The 18595-nt window shown below is 44.9% G+C and overlaps 1 protein-coding gene across 5 annotated transcripts in view; it reads left to right on the forward strand.

The window, feature by feature from the left end:
* Window positions 1–1952: 1952 nt before the first annotated feature.
* The window catches only part of SH2D4A (SH2 domain containing 4A), a 70492-nt gene continuing 53849 nt past the window's right edge, over window positions 1953–18595 (forward strand). The window contains exons 1-2 of one of the 5 annotated variants that reach the window (XM_015075893.3): window positions 1953–2419; window positions 7670–8053. In XM_015075893.3, the coding sequence (XP_014931379.1) occupies window positions 7873–8053 (181 nt within the window). In that variant the 5' untranslated portion in view covers window positions 1953–2419; window positions 7670–7872. The other 4 variants (XM_015075895.3, XM_053216497.1, XM_027071765.2 and 1 more) reach the window with 4 other exon arrangements.

Below are 18595 nucleotides of genomic sequence, written 5' to 3' on the forward strand. Positions count from 1 at the left end.
ATTTTATTTTTATTTTTTTATTTCAACTTTTATTTTTAAATGTTAAACCTACTATAGGCTGATCAAGAAAGATCAAATATGACTTCCTTAAACATGCACTATTTGAAACCGGAAAATTTTGGCTTATAACTAATATTTTTTAAGTTGCAAGAGCATTTCATGAAGATGTTGCCCATTTCAAATATCAAATAAGATCTTCTCTCTCATTCATTTTAAGACCAGCAAAGACCATTTTAATTCCAGCTATATATTTCTTTGGTTTCTCCAAATATTCCATCAGTTCCTTCTCCCCCAGATAACGCCTTTGTTTTTATCAGCATCGGAATAAGAAAATCCTGGTGCTTATCCTATTTTTCATTCAAAAAGACCTTAGAGATTTGGACCTGTTTTGTGTTTCCCACTTTTTTCCACCATCTAGCACCGAGCACATTTTTTTTTTTTAATCTAAATTCAAGTTCGTAAACAAACAGTGTAGTCTTGGTTTCAGGAGTAGAACCCAGCACATTTTTGAATAAAGATCTTCTTGCCTGCCTCAGCATCTCTCATTTTGTTCACAGGGTCAGCAACTCTGCCCCTGCTGTCTCCCTGAAGAACACTTAGCAGTCACCCAGGCGGCTGCTGGGCCAGAACCTGCACTGCAATTTTGAAGCTGGTGGTCCCACGGTAGTGCCTCAAAGACCTGCACTGGAAGCCTAGCCGACAAGCACTTACAAGGTCTTTTATGACCTAATCTTAAAGTGACACACTAAAAGGTGGGGATGGATCACTGAGGCTAACTTGGAGTCTAGGTACTGCAGAAGACAAAATCCAGTCTGTGTGAAGTTGTAACTTGAAATTATAGTATGTGATGTGAAATAATGTAAGTTAATGTGTTTGAACACTCATCACACCCAGGAACTATTCTAAGCACTTTACATGTATGATCTCATTAGGCCTCTCAACAACTTCATGAGGTAGTAGGCATTGTTATCATCCAGAGGGGAAAACTGAAGTACAGAGAGGTTAATAATGAAGTGGGAGCACTGTTACAAAGACTTGTCAGGACATGAAAAGAATTTGCGTGTGGGGGAAGGTAATTGGCTGCTACCAGTGTTCTATGGAAATTTTGCTGGCTGATGAACCACCTTTATAGTTCTTCAACTGCTCAATCCATGAAGTGTTAGGATTCATTTTCAACTGGACACAGCAGCTACCCAGGGGCAAATGACAATCCAGCGAAATGCACCCACGGGCCATTCATTTAATAAGCAGTGGGAACCAAACCTAAACCGGAAATTCTCCCCTGTTCAGATCCTTAGAATGGTTCCTAAATAGCCAGGTCTCAAGGACTACCTCTACCCCAAGGCTCTTTCTAACTTGTAGGCTGGAGAGGTTACGAATAAGAAAGGTTCAGTTTTGAAGGAAGCAATCAGACCTCTGAATTTATCAGGTAGGCTATGGAGAGGACTACTGAATGCTCAGTTTATCACATTTCTCCCCAACATGTGCAATCTGGAGTTCCCCAAAGCAGGCTGTTCTTCTGCCCACATTCTGAATGTTCCCCCACAATGATAAACGCCCTCCAACGTTTGTACTCTGCTTCTGCCCAGCTTTCCTGTACTCGGCTCCTCCCTTCATGCACCACCCCAACCTGTTCTTGCTGCAATTCACAAGTTTCCTTTACCTTCTTTCCTATTCTACAGATTTCTTTCATTTTTTAACTCCGTCTTTGTTTTCAGTCTCCATCTTTCTAGCCTTTTGCCTCCTCCATCCTGTCCCACAAAGCCACACCTGAATTGACAAAGTCCTGAACTCTGATAAATTACTTAGTATCAACAAAAGAAAAAAAAAAAAAAAGTAAGCTCCAGAGACTCTTCAGCAAAACCCGAGAGGTGATTGGACTTGGCCTGCCAGGACTCAGTGTAACTGAGAAGTGTCTGCCCGCCTCCGCAGGCTCCACCTTGAAGGAAACCTTGAGCTCTGGAGTGGAGAAAGGGCCTGGCCGGCTGGTATTAATAAGTTCTACCGGTCCTGAGATGGCGCGACAGGCCTTCACAGACCGCAGGTGGAGGGCGGTGGCCTTGCCGCCCCGGACCCCCGGCAGCTCGGGGCAGTGTGCGGTCAGGAGAGAGGGGCCCGGGATGCAGCAGGCCACACTGCCTCGCCGACGTCTGGCCCTGGAGCGTCTCCAGGTGCTAGGGTGGGGCCGTGAGCGCCCAGTCAGTCACTCCGGCATGTGGGTCGCGGGTGGGGCGGCGCGGGCGGGCCGGGGCTGAGGGACACTGTTTGCCAACATCTCGGCCAGAGTGTTTGTCCAGCCAGCCTGTGCCGCTCTCAAGCACCGCTGCCTTGCCCTCCCTTCCCCGACAGCTTCTGGTGGCCCAACTGGACGTGGCGTTGCTCGGGTCAATCTGCTAGAGGAGCGCAGAGCCCTGCACGGGTAAGTGCCTGGGGTGGGGAAGGGAGGCCAGGAAGGGGAGGCCGAGAAGACTGTACGTGTTGTGGGGCCGGGGGACTCCAGGAGGAGCGTGGAAGGCGCAGGGATGAGGCGGGCTGGGGGAGGCCCGGGGCGACGCCTGGGCCCGGGCCTGCACTCGCCCCTCCCCGGGCCCTCCTCCGCCACTGCCGGGCGGGCGGCGGGTGTCCGGTGTCGGGTGTCCGGTGTCTGGAGCTGCGGGCGGGTGAGAGGCCGGGGCTTGTGGCCGTGGTACGGGGAGCCCTGAGGGAGAAGGCTTCAGCGCACTCGGGAGGTCTGGGGGCAGTTCCGGGGCTCAGGGCGGGCCTCCGGGTCCCTGAGGGGTGTGTGCACGTGCGTCACTGAGCCGGGGAGGGCCCGAGGTGGACGCGTGGGAGGGTCGGGATAGCTTGGAGCTTCTGGACTGTAGCAGAGCGGCCCCGGCGCCACGCGTGTCTCCCGTCTGTCCCGTCCTCGGCGGCTCCTGCGTGCCTGCGCCCACCCGCCCGTCGGGCCGCGACAGGCGCCCCCGCCTGTGGCCCCGCAGCGACTGCACCCGCGGACGAGCGCTCGCGCACACGTGGGGTAGGGCCGTGCGGACCTCCCTCGCCCCAGACCTTATGGGAGAGTCCCGGGAACCGGTTTCCCAGCGCGCCGGCACCCAGGGCTGCCCTCCCTGTAGGGTTCGGGCGCCGCGGGCGGGGCCGGCTTCAGGGCCGAGCGTCGCCGCCCGCTGCTGGAGGCAGACCCCGACCGTGGCCCCAGCCAACCCGGAGATGACCTTCTTCAGCCAAGTGGACACTCCTGCCCACTCCTGTTCTCGGGGTTCGCGCGGGCGCCTGGAGGGGTGGACGTGGAGTCACTGGGAGAAGTCACTGTTTGTAGGTTTTCTCAGGTTGTCTCAGAGCTTCCCAAGGGTCGCAGGGAAGAAGGAAGCATGGCACCCCTCTCTAAGCTTAGTGTTCCTCACCTCCTGAAAGGTTTTTGTTTTTAATTTTTGTTAATATTTATTTTTGAGAGAAAAAGAGAAAGAGTGTGAGCGGGGGAGGGGCAGAGTGAGAGGGAGACCCAGAATCTGAAACAGGCTCCAGGCTCTGAGCTGTCAGCACAGATCTGGATGTGGGGCTCGAACTCACAAACCGTGAGATCATGATCTGAGCCCAACGTAGCCGCTTAACCGACTCAGCCACCCAGGCGCCCCTTGTTTTTGTTTTTAAAGTAAGCTCTACCCACCCACCCCTCACCGAAGTGGGGCCTTACCGAGGTGGGGCTGGAACTCAGGACGGGGAGATCAAAGGTCTCCACTAAGCCAGCCAGAGTCCCCTATAAAGGACTTTTGATCGCCTGCTTAATAGAGACGACTTGGAGCTCTTAAAAAGTGAATAAATAAGTGGAAAGCATTTGTGGACATAGATTTGACACATGAATGGAATTTTCTAGATAAATCTGTATGTACAGTGATTTCAAATTCTGAAGCAAGGTATATATGTACAAAACTTAGCAAATTGCTGTCACCTCTGGTAATTCATTTTATCCTCAAAAATTGCCCTTTTGTAGATAAACTTTATAAGGTAAAGTTGAATAAGATAAATGAAAGTCTGAAAACAGCTGGCTGTTTTAGAAGAATTAGAATTCAAACTATATTCTTAGCATTAAAGTTTTACAGTTCATATTACCTTATTGTTATGATTTAGGCTTTATCTCTGGTTTCCCCCGACCCAAGGTCTCAGAGTCATTAAAAACACAATTTTTATTTTGTTGAACAGGGCTGTGGAAAATGTGAGCATCAGGCCAAATCTGTGGTATCTTGGAAAATCCTATCACCCTTTAGAAATTTATTTTTGAAATAAATAGCAGATGTGGTGTTGTCATTTCTCTTTTTAAAGAAAAGTGCTATACAAGAGAAAACAGTTAGCTTAGCTTTTCTTTTTATTGGAGCTTGAATAGCTGGAAGTTTGCTGCACCCAGTTTGTTAGATGGGGAAAGTCATTTGAAGTTTGAATCAATGTCAGGGGTTGTCCTGTCAGGGAGTGAAAGTGGGAAAAACCCTGGTTAGTTAGTTTCCTCGTTTCTATTTCCTCTACCCTGTCTCTACTTGTATCTGTAACGTCACCTAGACTATATGACATAGTCCTCAAATTACAAAGATGTATAGTACAGGCCCTCATTTCATGGATGAGAAAACTGAGTAGCTGACATCTGCAAGTCACACAGCTCTTGAAAAGCCCACACTGGGGTCCTTGCTAGATGTTCTGTAAGCACTCTGTGCAATGTGAATTTTCCATCTGAAAGCACAGGGGAGGAAGGAGTTAATCCACACTGGTGGGAATCAACAGCCTTAGAATGGCATGCATATTATTTCAGCTGCCTGACCTCAAGATACCTGTTAGCTGGGTCCCAAAGTATTCTCTGAGGACACAGGGAAGCCAGTGTCTTTCTGTCAAGATCCAGTAGTTAACTTTAATGCTAAAAATCCACATTTGCCGGAAAAGGCAAAACAAACCAAAACTAAAACTGAAAGAGCTTGAGTATCTAATCACAGAGGTACAGTGGAACTTTTCATACCTGTGAGAGGCTGTACCATTTGTGCTACTCCTAGTGATTGTGGGAGGGGAAACTGAGAACACTAAACACCTGGTGAATAAAGTAGGCAAACAACATCCACACTTGGGCCACCATGACAGTTCCCTGCTGTCCTTCTTTGGGGGTTGAGGGGGGGTGGGGGAGGTCTTTTCAATACCTGGCCTCCCCACAGCTTAGCTACAATTACCTGGATGAGGCTTTTGCCCCTCAGAAGCAATGTGTCATGCACCTTCAAGTCAGCATTTATGTTGCTGCAAGAATTTGCTGGTCTTCATTCTGAAATTTCACATGTGGTACCATATCCTGATGATGTGCTGATTCTGGGCTTACAAAAAAACTCTACTGTGCTAGTGGAGCACAGTAGAGCTGACTTCGAGCCAGACTGCCCAGCTCTGCCACTTTCCATCTTCTTCATCTGTGAAATAGGGATAGGGAGGAACTGAACTCCAAGGGTAATTGTGAAAATTATGTAAGTTAATGTATGTAAGGTGCTTAAGGTGGTGGCTGGCATAGTGTGGGTAAGCTCTTATTATCAGGGGTACTCTGGGATGGGGAAAGAGGAACAATGTGAATTTGGCACTTTCAGGGTTTTGGTTTTTTGGCTTTACCCACATCATTACTGTTGCTAAGATTCACCCCATTCCAAATAGGAAACAGAACTGAAACCTCAGGCTTCACTGGGTTCCTCCTTTTCTACATGTTTTATTGCTGTGAAAGTCAGTCACTGGAATCGTGGAATGTGCCAACATAAGGATATTTACTGGAACATCAAGGAGTCATTCACTTTGGTTTTTTACCACTTCATCTCAGAGCACTGCAGTCAAGTGTGCTGAGAAACCAAATTTCTTCCTGTGGTTCCTAGGAAGACAGAGCTCAGCCTCTGGCAACCTCTCTTTTAGTGTGGATTTAGTTGGCTCGGCCCCTCAAGAAGCTGTTGGGACCCAAAAGTCAGAAAAGCATCACAGGACATCAGTTCTGTGGCTCTTCTGGCCTTTGAGGGTCATCTCAAAGCAAAATACAAAGGTAGGAAGGGAGCCTGGGAGGGACATGTCTGCCTGATTTAGAGTCAAACATTGCTTTTAATTCTTTTCAAAAATTTTCTCTTCATACTGTGTTCCATTTGAGTTCCAGTAGTTGAATGCTGCAGGAAGTTATAGGATGCAGTTAGCAAGAATAGTTAGAGGCTCAAAAAAGGTTCCTGCTGCACAATGAATAGGGATGAATTTAACTATGTGCTGTGTATGCAGACATTCAGGGGTACCCCAACTGTTGAGCACTCTTGTGTCAAAAGACTGGTGTAAATGAAAGAGCAGCTTTGCAAGGAAGAGGAAGACGAGGGGAAGCGGAAGCCAGGGAGCATTACAGTGTGGCTTTGTGAGTGTCAAGATGAAGGAACTAGGTAAGAGGAGCCATGGTATAAGTAAGTAAGGGATGGTTTAAGAGTGTTTGAACTTAGTTTGGAGAATCAAGGTATTTGAGAGGCATGGCTAGATGGTGAGATTATTGAGGCATTGTGAGCACCAAATTACTAGACAACTTTTAAAACATAGGTGATCCTGAAAAGTCTCAGTAAGTAAGCTTTTTTGTGTATGCTACTATATTGAAGGTGAAGTAAAAAAAAAAATCATCTAGGGTGCCTGGTTGTGTCAGTCTGTAGAGTGTGCAACTAACTTTTGATCTCGGGGTCATGAGTTCGAGCCTCACATTGGGTATGGAGCTTACTTAAAATTTAAAAAAATAATAAAAAATCAACCAAACAGGAACGCATAAATTAGATGAAACCTCAGTGAAATTGCGCCCCCTCCCCCAATAGAAAGCCCCTTGTGAGTGCACCAGTCCCTGGCTTCTTGTTAAAGGAGCCCTCTAATAAAGTCTTTTGTAAACAGGGATCCTTTGTAAGGAACCTAGTTATGTCTCTGTTCTCCCAGTTTTTCTGGTCTGTAAATTTAAATTTTATTAAATTAGATATATAGAACAGGTACACCTAAATAAAACCTGGTGACCTTCCAGAATGTACATGAATGTTTTCTCCTGTACATACAGAGTTTTTTATGGTTCCAGGAGGTTGTCTGGAAATTGCCTTGTCCTGTGAAGATGAAAGCACGTAATTTTGTTTATTTAGTGCTACTTTTAAGGGGAAATGGGAAAACTGCATTGTGGTCTAATTTATATTTCTTCTTTTTCCTTCCTTCAGCGTGGCCCTGTTTTGGTTTGGTTTGGGGTGGGTAATTCTGTGAAATCTCAAAAACAGTATTTTCTTTTGAAATAAGTTGTTTGGAGAGAACCTTTTAATTTCTTCCTGTGCCTTTTTTTCTTTTATTCTTTTCTCAGCCATACAGTTGGTGGTTAGGCTTTGAGGTAATAATATGTTTGCTTCGTTGGGAGAAGGCCAAATCTCTGTTAATTTTTTTGTTTCCCTGAGATTGGCCTGTAAAAAGTTAGGGTTTGTTTTGTTTTTTTGATAAAGTATCTTTGGAAATTACGGGATAGAGGTTACACAAACTCTCGACAAAGCGTGCCTCAGCTTTTCTTCTCCTTGTGTCTGAAATGAAAGGTGATACTGTATTTCCTCCAAGCTTAATTCATAAGCCTGCCCCTGCCTGGCATCTACAATTTTAATACTGCCTGCTTTTTGCTTGTTGCTCTTTACAGGTTCACAAACAGAATTTTGGACAGGATATTTGGTGCCAGGAACCAAGAGCCAGTCTGCTGAATTATTGTCCCGGTCGTTAGGATTGCTGCGAGTCTCTTTGAAGGTCTGTGGGTGCACCCAGTTGCCAGCCCAGGGGAGGCACACCTGGAAGCCATTTCCAAGAACTTTTGCCACAGGTGTAAAAGACTCCAGACCTGCAAAGATGCTGAAACAGATACTATCAGAGATGTACATAGATCCTGATCTGCTGGCAGAGCTCAGCGAAGAGCAGAAACAGATCCTGTTCTTCAAGATGAGGGAGGAACAGATCCGCCGATGGAAAGAAAGAGAAGCAGCAATGGAAAAAAAGGAGTCCTTGCCAGTGAAATCCAGACCAAAGAAAGGTAAACTTAGCTATGTCTCTTCTGTGAATGTGTTACTATAGTGGCCCTCGGCTTGTTTTAACATTTCACACTAGTTAGAAGCAAGCCAGGTGCAAGTTCCAATTTGGTTGGTGGACCCTAAATGTTATTGAAAATGTTATGGAGATAGTGCAGTTTATCAGTTTGAAGTGTATACTTACATGCACATACCTCCACACACATAGCAATTACCATGAACTTGTGTAGCTATAAGCAGATCTCTTACTTGAAACCAGACTGACCATAAGCTGAAGGAAAAAGTCACCTGTGCAGTTTTGGTTTGGGGGTATTAAGGAAGACTTCTCTCCCACTTAGTCACTAGTGCCTAGTATTCTACTGCCACACAAAGAGTCATTGTATCAGCATTTTTATAGCAATTATGTTTATATTTCTTATACTTTAAGAGATTTTTCTTTGAGTTATCTTTAAAAAACAAAACGTAAATACTGCTGTAGGGAAAAAGTCATACGACACATTTTTTTAAGTAATCTCTATGCGCAACATGGGGCTCAAACTCATGACCCTGACATCAGGAGTCACATGCTGTGCCAACTGAGCCAGCGAGGTGCCCCCATACTGCATATTTTTTAATGAGAGTTAATTTTTCAGATGTACTTCTTCCTGACCCAAGGAGTCCCTGGTAGCTTGAGAGAGCCTTTTGAGACCATGGGGCAGGAATTCTTTGCACCTTAAGACTTAAAGCACATACACACACAGACATAGAAAAGCACACATTAACCACTTCTGTTCTTCCTCCTCCCCCGACACAAATTCTGTCATGGATGAATACCTAAGCTGTTTTAAAAAACAGTTTTCAAGGTCGCTTACAGAGGCATTCAAGGCCAATTTCTCCTCGTTTTTCATTAAGCCAGGAAAAATAAAATTTGATAAATTTTCAGGGTTTCAAAGATTGAGAAAATGAATCACACTTGGGAGTTGGTATATACAGACTCAAAATGAAGTCAGTTTAGTGACCTTACCTTACACTGCCTTTAATGAAAACCTTTACAATTAAGCCTTTATTTTTTTTAAAAAATTTTTTAATGTTTTTATTTTTTGAGAGAGAAAGAGACAGACAGACAGGCAGAACATGAGTGGGGGAGCAGCAGAGAGAGAGGGAGACACAGAATCCGAAGCAGGCTCCAGGCCCAGCTGTCTGCACAAGGCCTGACACAGGGCTGGAACTCACGAACCATGAGATCATGATCTAAGCCAAAGTCAGGCGCTTAACCAACTGAGCCATTCAGGTGCCCCGCAATTAAGCCTTTCTAATGACATCAAAGTAAATACGAGTATTTCATTTATTATCGTTGGTATCAATAACAGCTGTTTATTAAATATCTATTTTGGGGGCACCTGGGTGGCTCAGTCGGTTAAGTGGCCGACTTCAGCTCAGGTCATGATCTCGCAGTCTGTGAGTTCGAGCCCCGCGTCGGGCTCTGTGCTGACAGCTCAGAGCCTGGAGCCTGCTTCCGATTCTGTGTCTCCCTCTCTCTGACCCTCCCCCGTTCATACTCTGTCCTCTGTCTGTCTCAAAAATAAATAAACGTTAAAAAAAAAAATTTTTTTTAAAAATCTATTTTGTCAGACACTATGCAGAGCACTTTTCCTTGCATTATGCCTCATTTTCACTAAACTTTTGCAAAGTTAATATTGTCTGTTTTATGGATGGAGAAACTTAGAATCAGAGATGTTAAGTAATATATGCAAAGTCATACCACCAGTAGGCACCCAGATTTATTAGATTTCACAGTGCTCTATACTACCCAAAATAGAATTTTTCCTTCAGTAAGTAACATGTCCTAATTGAAACATGACTTTCTTGTCTTTCTTAACTGGCTTATGCATCTCTCTGCATTCTTTAGCCAGAGTTTATCAGAGATAGCTGGACCTCTTTGAGCACCATGTATACTATGAACATAGCATATTGCTGTGGTGGGTGACCTTGGGACTAGTGAGTTCTTGCCCTAATGTCAGTGGCCCAGACTCTTTGTAAAACTTTGGGCCTCTCCTGTTTGCTGAAATGGTCTCCTTGTGATGACTTAAGACAATAATTTCAGTTTCTTTGCTTAAATTCTTCTTTTGCAGAGTTTGAATCTACCTTTTAGAAAATTTATATTATATTATTAAATGGTCATTTAAAAAGTATATTAATATACACAATGAATATTCTATCAGTATTTCATGTCAAAAGTTTATTACTCCCTTAAATTTAACACTTGGAAAAATACATTTTGCACTAAATTAGTTTTCTCTTCTAGCTGCAGAAAAAGGAAAGCTTTCCCGACTTCCCCCTAAAAGACAGCACTTCTCTGTCTTTCATCTTGTTCTCTCTTTGAAGATAAAGCCACAGATAGTACAAAGCAGTGTCATTGCTGGTCCTCTGCTGACCTGCCAAGCCCCTGGCCATTGTTAGCTGAAACCTCACTGTGCACTTCAACTCCTAGCAGGCCTGTGCTCCCGGCCTCCCCGTTCCTGCCCCCGCACAGTTTGTACTGCACTGACTTTACTGCTGTTTTTTCTTAGCAGTTCTTAGCCAGGCTGCAGCTTTGGAAAGTGTCCTTTTCTTGGCCCTTTAAATATATCTTATGCCCCTCCCCACCTCTTTCCTTTGCACCATTATAGTTCATCACTTGGCAGCTCTTTTGCTGTCATCTTGTCATCGTTTTCTCTTTACAGTCTACCGTGGTGAGTTTTCAAAGAGTATCACTGAAAGTTTACATATTGTGCATACCAGGAACCTTTTAGAAATCTTATGGCTTGGGGTGCCTGGGTGGCTCAGTTGGTTAAGCTTCCAGCTCTTGATTTCAGCTCACGTCATGATCTCATTGTTTCGTGGGTTCAAGCCCTGCATTGTTCAAGCCCTGCACTGTTAGTGCAGAGCCTGCTTGGGATTCTCTCTCTCCCCCTCTCTCTGTTCCTTCCCCACTCATACTGTCTCTCTCAAAATAAATAAACTTAAAAAAAAAAAGAAGTCTTATGGCTAATGTAGAGAGGGATGAAAAACAGAAATATGGATTTAACGTAGTAATAGATCAGAAAATCATTTCAAACTGTAATGGGAAAATGTGATTCTTAGGAAAAGAATTATGTATCTTCTCTGCCTGTTGGGGGCAAATAACTAGAGGTCTAAGGCTGTGTTGTCCAGTATGATAGCCACTAGGCACATGTGGCTGTTGAGCACAGGAAATGAGATTAGTCCGGACTGAGATGTGTAAGAAATGTAAATTACCAGATTTCACAGGCTTGATAGGAAGAAAGTAATGTAAAATACCACATTAAAAATTTTATATTCACTATATATTGACATGATAATATCTTGGATAACATGGGTAAAATAAAATACATTAAGATTAATTTCATCTGTTTCTTTTGATCTTGTAATGGGGCTACTAGTAAATGTATGGCTACAGATGTAGCTCACATTTGGACAGCACTGCCCTAGACCATAAAAGTAGCACCACTGAGCTGATGGAGTATCAGACCCTGAGCTGGGTGCTTAAATATATTATCTTATTAAATGATCACAGCCAAGCCTGAAGCTGAATTACTGTTCACATTTTACAGGTGAGGAAAGTGAGACTGGGTTATTAACTAGCTTGCCCAGGACAACAGTGAGTTAAATGATACACCTGGGCTTGACCTGAGTCTGACTCTCCCAAAGTGGGTGCTCCTAACAAATATGCCACATGTCGAGCTTACCTGGAGCTTAAGAAGTTACTTTTGTCTGTAGGTGCCTTGCACCCTTTCGAAAACATATGCTTGCATCAGGGCCCTGCCTTTGTTGTGTGTGATTTCTTTCTGGTAACACAGACACAAGAGGCCTTCACTCAGTAGAGGGTTGCCCAGCAGTTATCTCATTGGGTCTCCAAGCAGACAGAAGCCTAAGAGGTAGGCTGGGATCTGGTTGCTGTGTGTGGTACAGGAGGGGCTATGTGTGCCCTTGAAACAGACATGGATTCATGAGACTTTATTTGCTGCATTCTCATTGCTACCAGGGGAACAAATTCCCACATGCAAAGCCTTCCCTTTTCCAGGAATGACTGTAAACCATCTGTTTGTGCCACCTTCAGGGGCACTTCATCCCCTTCCTTCACTCTGGAACTCATTTGGTGACCTCCACTGATGGATTCAGTTCTGATCTCAGTTGATTCCTCAGCCTTACCTGACTCTTGAGTTGCCACTCTGAGTCTCTCACTTGATGTCATGGGTCTCTTGCCCTCTCCATAATGGCCTCTTTTTTGCCTCTGCCTGACCCCTGAATAGCTGTACTCCCCTGAGGGTACCCCACTCTGTACTGGTGGTTTTGTAACCTTGAGGTGGGGTTGGGAGGATCACAGACAGACAACATTTTGTGCGTAGTTTCACAATGCTCACTTACTCCCTAAATCTCATTCACAGTCTCAGGGTTCACAGATTCTAGGTTAAGGTCTCTGTATTATCTCCCTGGGGCACTGCCTCTACCTTTCATGGTTAAACATCATCTATATGCCAGGGACACTCAGACCTATACTGCCAAGCCAGGCCTCTCACCTTCTTCGGTCCCCCCTACTTTCCTGGGCATAGTTCAAGCACCATGCAGTTTCTCCAGCTTCTTTTCTGTCCTTTTGTCTCTAAAATAAACATAAAAATTTATTAAAGTTTTAAAGATGAACTTTAGTGTTAGTAATTATAGGATTATTAACCCAGTTTGACAAGTCTAGCATACAATGGGGAAAGCAATGGTCGTGAGCGATTTCAGGAAGTCCCTATAGGACTCTGCATGCACATGGGGCTAGATCTTGCTTTCTCCTGCCTTGTCCTGCTCTTCAGGGCCAGGAGGGAATGTGAAGGTGACCCCACACCCCAGCTTGACCATCAGAGCCCTGTCTACATTCATTGTCCTAGCATCCCTTTTGGTGGTTTTCTCTTTTGCTCTCAGAAGTGTTTCAGGTTGGAGGGTGCCTGGGTGGCTCAGTTGGTTGAGTGTCTGACTCTTGATTTTGACTCAGGTCATGGTCCTAGGGTCATGGGATCGAGCCCCACATCGAACCCTGTATCAAGCTCTGCACTGAACATGGAGCCTGATTAAGATTCTCTTTCTCTCTTTTTCTCTTTCTCTCTCTCTCTCCCTCCCTCTTCCCGCCTTCTCCCTCTCCCCCCCCTTCTGTCCCCCAACTCTCTCCCCACTCATGTGATCTCTCTCTCTCTCTCTCTCTAAAAAAAAGAAAAAAAAAGAAAAAGAAATGTTTCAGGTTTGGAGGGTGCATTATGAGGCCGCCTTAATCACAGATTTTGCAACCTCACCGGCTGGTTTTGAATTCTGGTTCCAATTTCACTAGGTCTGTTACCTTGGGCAAGTTAAATACCCTCCATGACCCTAATTTCCTCATTGTAAAATGGGGTCATTAATAGCCTTGGGTGATACTCTAAATATTTAATGGCAGTCATGGCATGGGCATCAATTAGAAGGGACATGGCCATAGTACTCAAGTGCCCATTGGCCTGGCACTAGTCTTTTGGTACTGGATGTGGGAGTGGGCTGTCCTAGAGGAGAGGCCAGAGTGGTGGGAGATACTGAGAGGTTGGGAGTTTAGGGAAGTATATCAATAGTTTAATAACCTCAGCCCTGATGATACTCCCATTGTGTTCAATATGTAAATTTGTTAGGAGGCCCCTGATGTTGATGCTCTGGCTTCTATTCACTCAGTTTGGTCTTCTTTTTGTAGGGACAGGGTATATAATTCTTCTCTCTCCATCTCTCGCCCTCTCCTGTTACTATGGTTGACCTTCTGAGTTAGATCTAGTTGGGCTAGAAACCAGTTGCTGACCCTCTGAAGCATAGTCTTAGTTCAGGGAGAGCCCTGAGCATTGCATTGACCTGAACCTGAGATGATCCACACTGACACCTCCAGTCTCTCCCTCCTGCACTTCTGCTGGGCCCGCCACGTAGGGAGAAGTCAGACACAGTGATGATGTGAGCAGTGTCATGCACTAATGTAGGCCTGGAATAAGCCTGGCCATTTCCTTGCCAAGGGCATGTGTCACTCCATTTTTACGTGGTATTTTACAACATTGCCTAGTTAGAGACTTTATATGGTGAATGAGGTATGGATGAGAGTCTGCACAACAGTTCATTGTGGTGCAGTCCTAAGCAGGACTAATCCACTGTTCTAGAAAAGTTGGTTTTAGAAGTTCTTGAGAATCCCTAAGATAGCAGGCATGAAGAGCACTGCAGGGTACAAACATGATTCAAGGACTGGGAATAAACCTTATAATTAAAAGGAAGTGCTATGAAAAGGTCCCTTTCACACTGTCCTCTGACAAAACAGTGCATATAATTTCAAGGTGAAGTAGACAGAAAGTCCAGAATGCATGGATAGCATTAAATTATAACAAGATGTAGGGCCTGCCTCATTAGGATCTCTTAAATTTATACCTCTGTCTTAAGGAAGTCCACTGGGGACAGAAATGTGGGTCTGTGTGGATCAGTTTTCAGCTCCTAGCAGACAGGCGCTCTTCTCCTCTTCTTGTCAACATTTTTTTCTTTACCTGTTCTCTGCACGCTCCTCTAGCCCTCCTTCCCCTGGCCTGCTCCGTGGCATCCTTACTTTCTCCCTTCCCTAAACCCTGAGTTTCTTCTATTGAAAGAAATCTTTCAACCATCCATGCTCCTAAGCTGCCCTTTCTGTCACAGTGCCTGGAACATAGCAGGTGCTCAGGAAGTATTTGTTGAACAGAGAACTGAATCCTCTTTTACTTCCTCAGAGCACATAGTTACTGCCAGCCTCCACCTTTTCCCATCCTTTTTGTCCTGTTTTTGTAGCCTGTCCCCAGCCTGTCTCCCTAGAAATACACTCTGAGGTCAGACACTACCTGAGACTGCCCTCCCTCCAGGGTCTCCATCCCCCTTTCTGTGTCTCCATGGCACAGAGCACTGGCTCCCTTTTCCTCTCTTGGCTGTATAGCCGTGCATTTCTCCCTAGGCTCCTTCTATATTATGGCATTATTTAGGAATCAGAAGTCCTTTTTTTTTTTTCTCTCTTTTAATCAGAATGCTCTTTTTCTTCCCTTTTGCCTCCCAAATGGAGCACATGCTTTTCTAAGGTTCTCACTAGGCTTCATGCCTTTTGCAGATTCTTCTATGCCAGTGGCTTCAGTGGGGTCAGCTATAAAGTAACTTTCAAATTCACACTATCAGTCTCGGTAGCATTTCTGAACTCCAGTGCCATAGTTCAGATATCTGCTGATGCTCTCCATGTAGATTGTTAGTAAAGATAAAAATAATTTATTCTACATTTCCAAAATAGCTCATTACCTGACTCCTCAAACAAATTCATTTATTTATTTTTAAACAAATTTATTTTCTTGCTGTCACTGTTTCCGCTTATTACTCCCCTATACTCCCAGATAGTAAGTCTCAAAATGTTGGCGTCATCTTTGAGTCCTTCCTTTTCAGCCACCTGTAACTTACTGACCTTTCTCTCATTCAGGCCCTGAGTACCTGCCTCCTGGTACCTCATTGCTCCTCCATTCTGTCCCCACTAACCCACTGAACCACCCACCTCCACTACCCTGATCTACCCTACGTGTTATTACATTTCCTAAGTCATTTCTCTGACCTTAGCACCACCTGCACAGAGAAAGTCATGGACTCTTTGTTGATCACTTAATCAAGAACATGGAACTAATATTTTTGAGCCTTTATCATGTGACAGGCCTGTGAGGTCTGACTTACTACCTCTGTTTTATCAGGGAGGGAACTCGGGCTCAGAGAGGTAGAATAACATATACATGGTCACATAAAGAGTTGGTAGAAACATTGGGACTTTACTACCACTTTCTGGCTTTATGCACTACAGGGCCTAAGTTTATCATTTAGCCAGGTGTCTGGGAGTCATGCCACGTGGCCCACTGGCCCCCTGCATGATCCTCAGCCCATGACCAGGTGATATCTAAAACTCTTTTGAGCTCTCACTGAGACACTGATTCCCGATAGCTTTTCACTGATTTCCTTCTCTGATCTTCCATCGCACTATCTTTGTGGAGGTCACCAAATTTACACCCTACTCTCTAAGTTCCATGTTCATCCACCAAAACTCAATTCACAGAACTTCTCTTTCCTTCCTGCTTCCAAAGCAATTTCTCCATCCTGTGAATCCTCACCAGACTTAAAGTCTCTTGTGGTTACAATGTATGTTCCCCTGGTCCTTCAAACAGATCAGTTCCTCTTTTGAAGCATTTCCATAGCATCCTTTCACAACCCCTTCCCCAAGTTGTATTACTTTTATAATTAAATGTTCAACTTCTGTCTCCAACTAGAATCTAAGTTCCCTGAGGGCAGGGGTTGGTCTGTCTTGTTCATAAGTGTTTACACATATTTACCTAAGTGCCTGGCACATAGTAGATATGCAATAAAATGCATTAAATAAGTAACCTAATGCCTTGCTATTTCTCTCAGACTTTAGGTGAATTGCAGGACAAATGGCCACATCTGTGTTTTCCCTGTGTCCCCTGCAGCATTTAGCTCATCTGCATTGTGCTCAGACTTAGAAACTCAATAAGTTTTTGTAAAATACACTAAACAGAGTCCTTAATAGTCTTCCTGCATCTTGGTATAAGACTGAGGGTATCAGGGGTGCCTGGGTGGATTATTCGGTTGAGTGTCTAACTTCAGCTCAGGTCACGATCTCACATTCATGAGTTCTCACAGTTCTTAAGTTTGAGCCCCACATGGGGTTCCCTGCTGTCAGCACAGAGCCTGCTTAGGATCCTCTGTCCACTTTTCTCTCTGCCCCTCTCCCGCTCACATGCGTGTGTTCTCTCTTTCTCTCTCAAAAATGAATAAACATTTATAAAAAAACAAAAAACTGAGGGTATCAGAGCTAACATTGGTTTTACTAGAATCTTCTCCATTCTCCCCTAAGGTTAGGGAGTCGTGGGGAAGCCCTTAAAGCCCCTCCAGTCTCTGCTCTCAGGCAACATTTAAGAGCTCCTGAGGGTGAGGAGGACTCAGAACAGATATTATTGTCAGTGCCATTCTGTCAAGAGCCCTCTTTTGGCATCTGGCTAATTCTGACAATTCTCTTTTTTCTTGCCTCCAAGCCGCAATCTCTTTACCGTCACCATGCTCTCGCCACTGCCTTGCTTCTAAAATTTCAGGGCTCTCGCCCTCTCCTCTAGCTGCCTGCTCTACTTATAGTTCTAAGCACCTTCATGTGCCCACAGGCAGTTCTGGGATCTGTCCCACACCCAGCCCTGCAGGGCAACACCTTCTTCCCATAAGAGTTCTGCCTGCAGCCCATGGAGGGTGCTCTCGGGGAATGTGTCCTGCTGTCCTGAGCATAGCTGCTGGAATCCCTGGGTCCTTCCTGTCTGCCTCCCCTGGCCCTCTGCCACACTCCTCTCAGGGCATCTGTCTTCTGCTATCAAAAATATTGGTAATTATTTAGGTGAAGGTTGAGAGATGGACAAAGTAAAAAATGTTATTAGTTGCCCCAAGAGAGCCTAATAAAGTGAATTTCATGAGGTATGACAGCTTTCTAAAGTTACTGAACCATTTGGCATTTCCTCACACAGAGCCAGAGCTGGCCAGGGCCCATCCCCATGAAGGCCCACTTGGGATTGATCTTCCCTTCAGACCTACTTGCCACTTTCACTGTTTCTCCACTTGTGAAAACAGTGCAAAGTCAGCTTCCTCCTAAATGATACATTTGACTCCTTTTATAGTGAAGATTCTGTCTCCCCTCCCCTCCACCCCAGTATCCTATTTAGAATTTTATTATACTGTAGAATGTCTCCATTGCACTCAGAAGGGTAGAAAGTGCCAAAATAAAAACATATCTCTGTTTGAATAGCTCACTTTTTCAATGTATCCTGGGAAAACAGTAGGAAGTAGATCAACAATTCATTGGACAGCAGATACTTTAACTGGAAACCTTCACATAATGTACAGAGACGAGACACAATCCCAGTGTGGGTTTCTAACCTATAAGCATGGCCTGGCCTGTGTTCCATCAGGTGCCCTACTACCCATGCTCAACACCACTGGCCAGTTTAGGGTCCTTGGGGCACAGGGATCTTGACCCATAACATGGCCCATAATGGCCCTGGGTAGGTCTGCTCTGGAGCTTTTAGATTTAGGGACTGCACCTCTTGGCCTCTGCCAGGTGTGCTTCACTTTCCCCAGGTTTCAGGGAGCGTGACCTGTGTGGCTGCATCTCAGGAGTACGGGAACTAGAATGTAATACAACCCCTGCGACCCATTGTAAACAAGTGTTATTTAAGTAGCTTCACCAAGTATCACACTACTGGTAGTGTTATCTTCTCACAAGCTGGTGTGAATCTCTGAGCAGCCACGTAAATAAACAATAGGAGGGTGACCAGAGCACTTGACCTCTCGTGAACTCCTGCTATGTGTTGGGCACTAGGGGGAATACGTGGCATATCTAGCCTGCCTGCTCCCCACAGCAATCCTGTGTCCTAGATGCTTCTACCCCCATTTTGCAGATGAGGAAATTGAGGCTTAGAGAGACTAAATAATTT

Source organism: Acinonyx jubatus, chromosome B1 (assembly GCF_027475565.1).
Source record: "Acinonyx jubatus isolate Ajub_Pintada_27869175 chromosome B1, VMU_Ajub_asm_v1.0, whole genome shotgun sequence".
NCBI lineage: Eukaryota > Metazoa > Chordata > Mammalia > Carnivora > Felidae > Acinonyx > Acinonyx jubatus.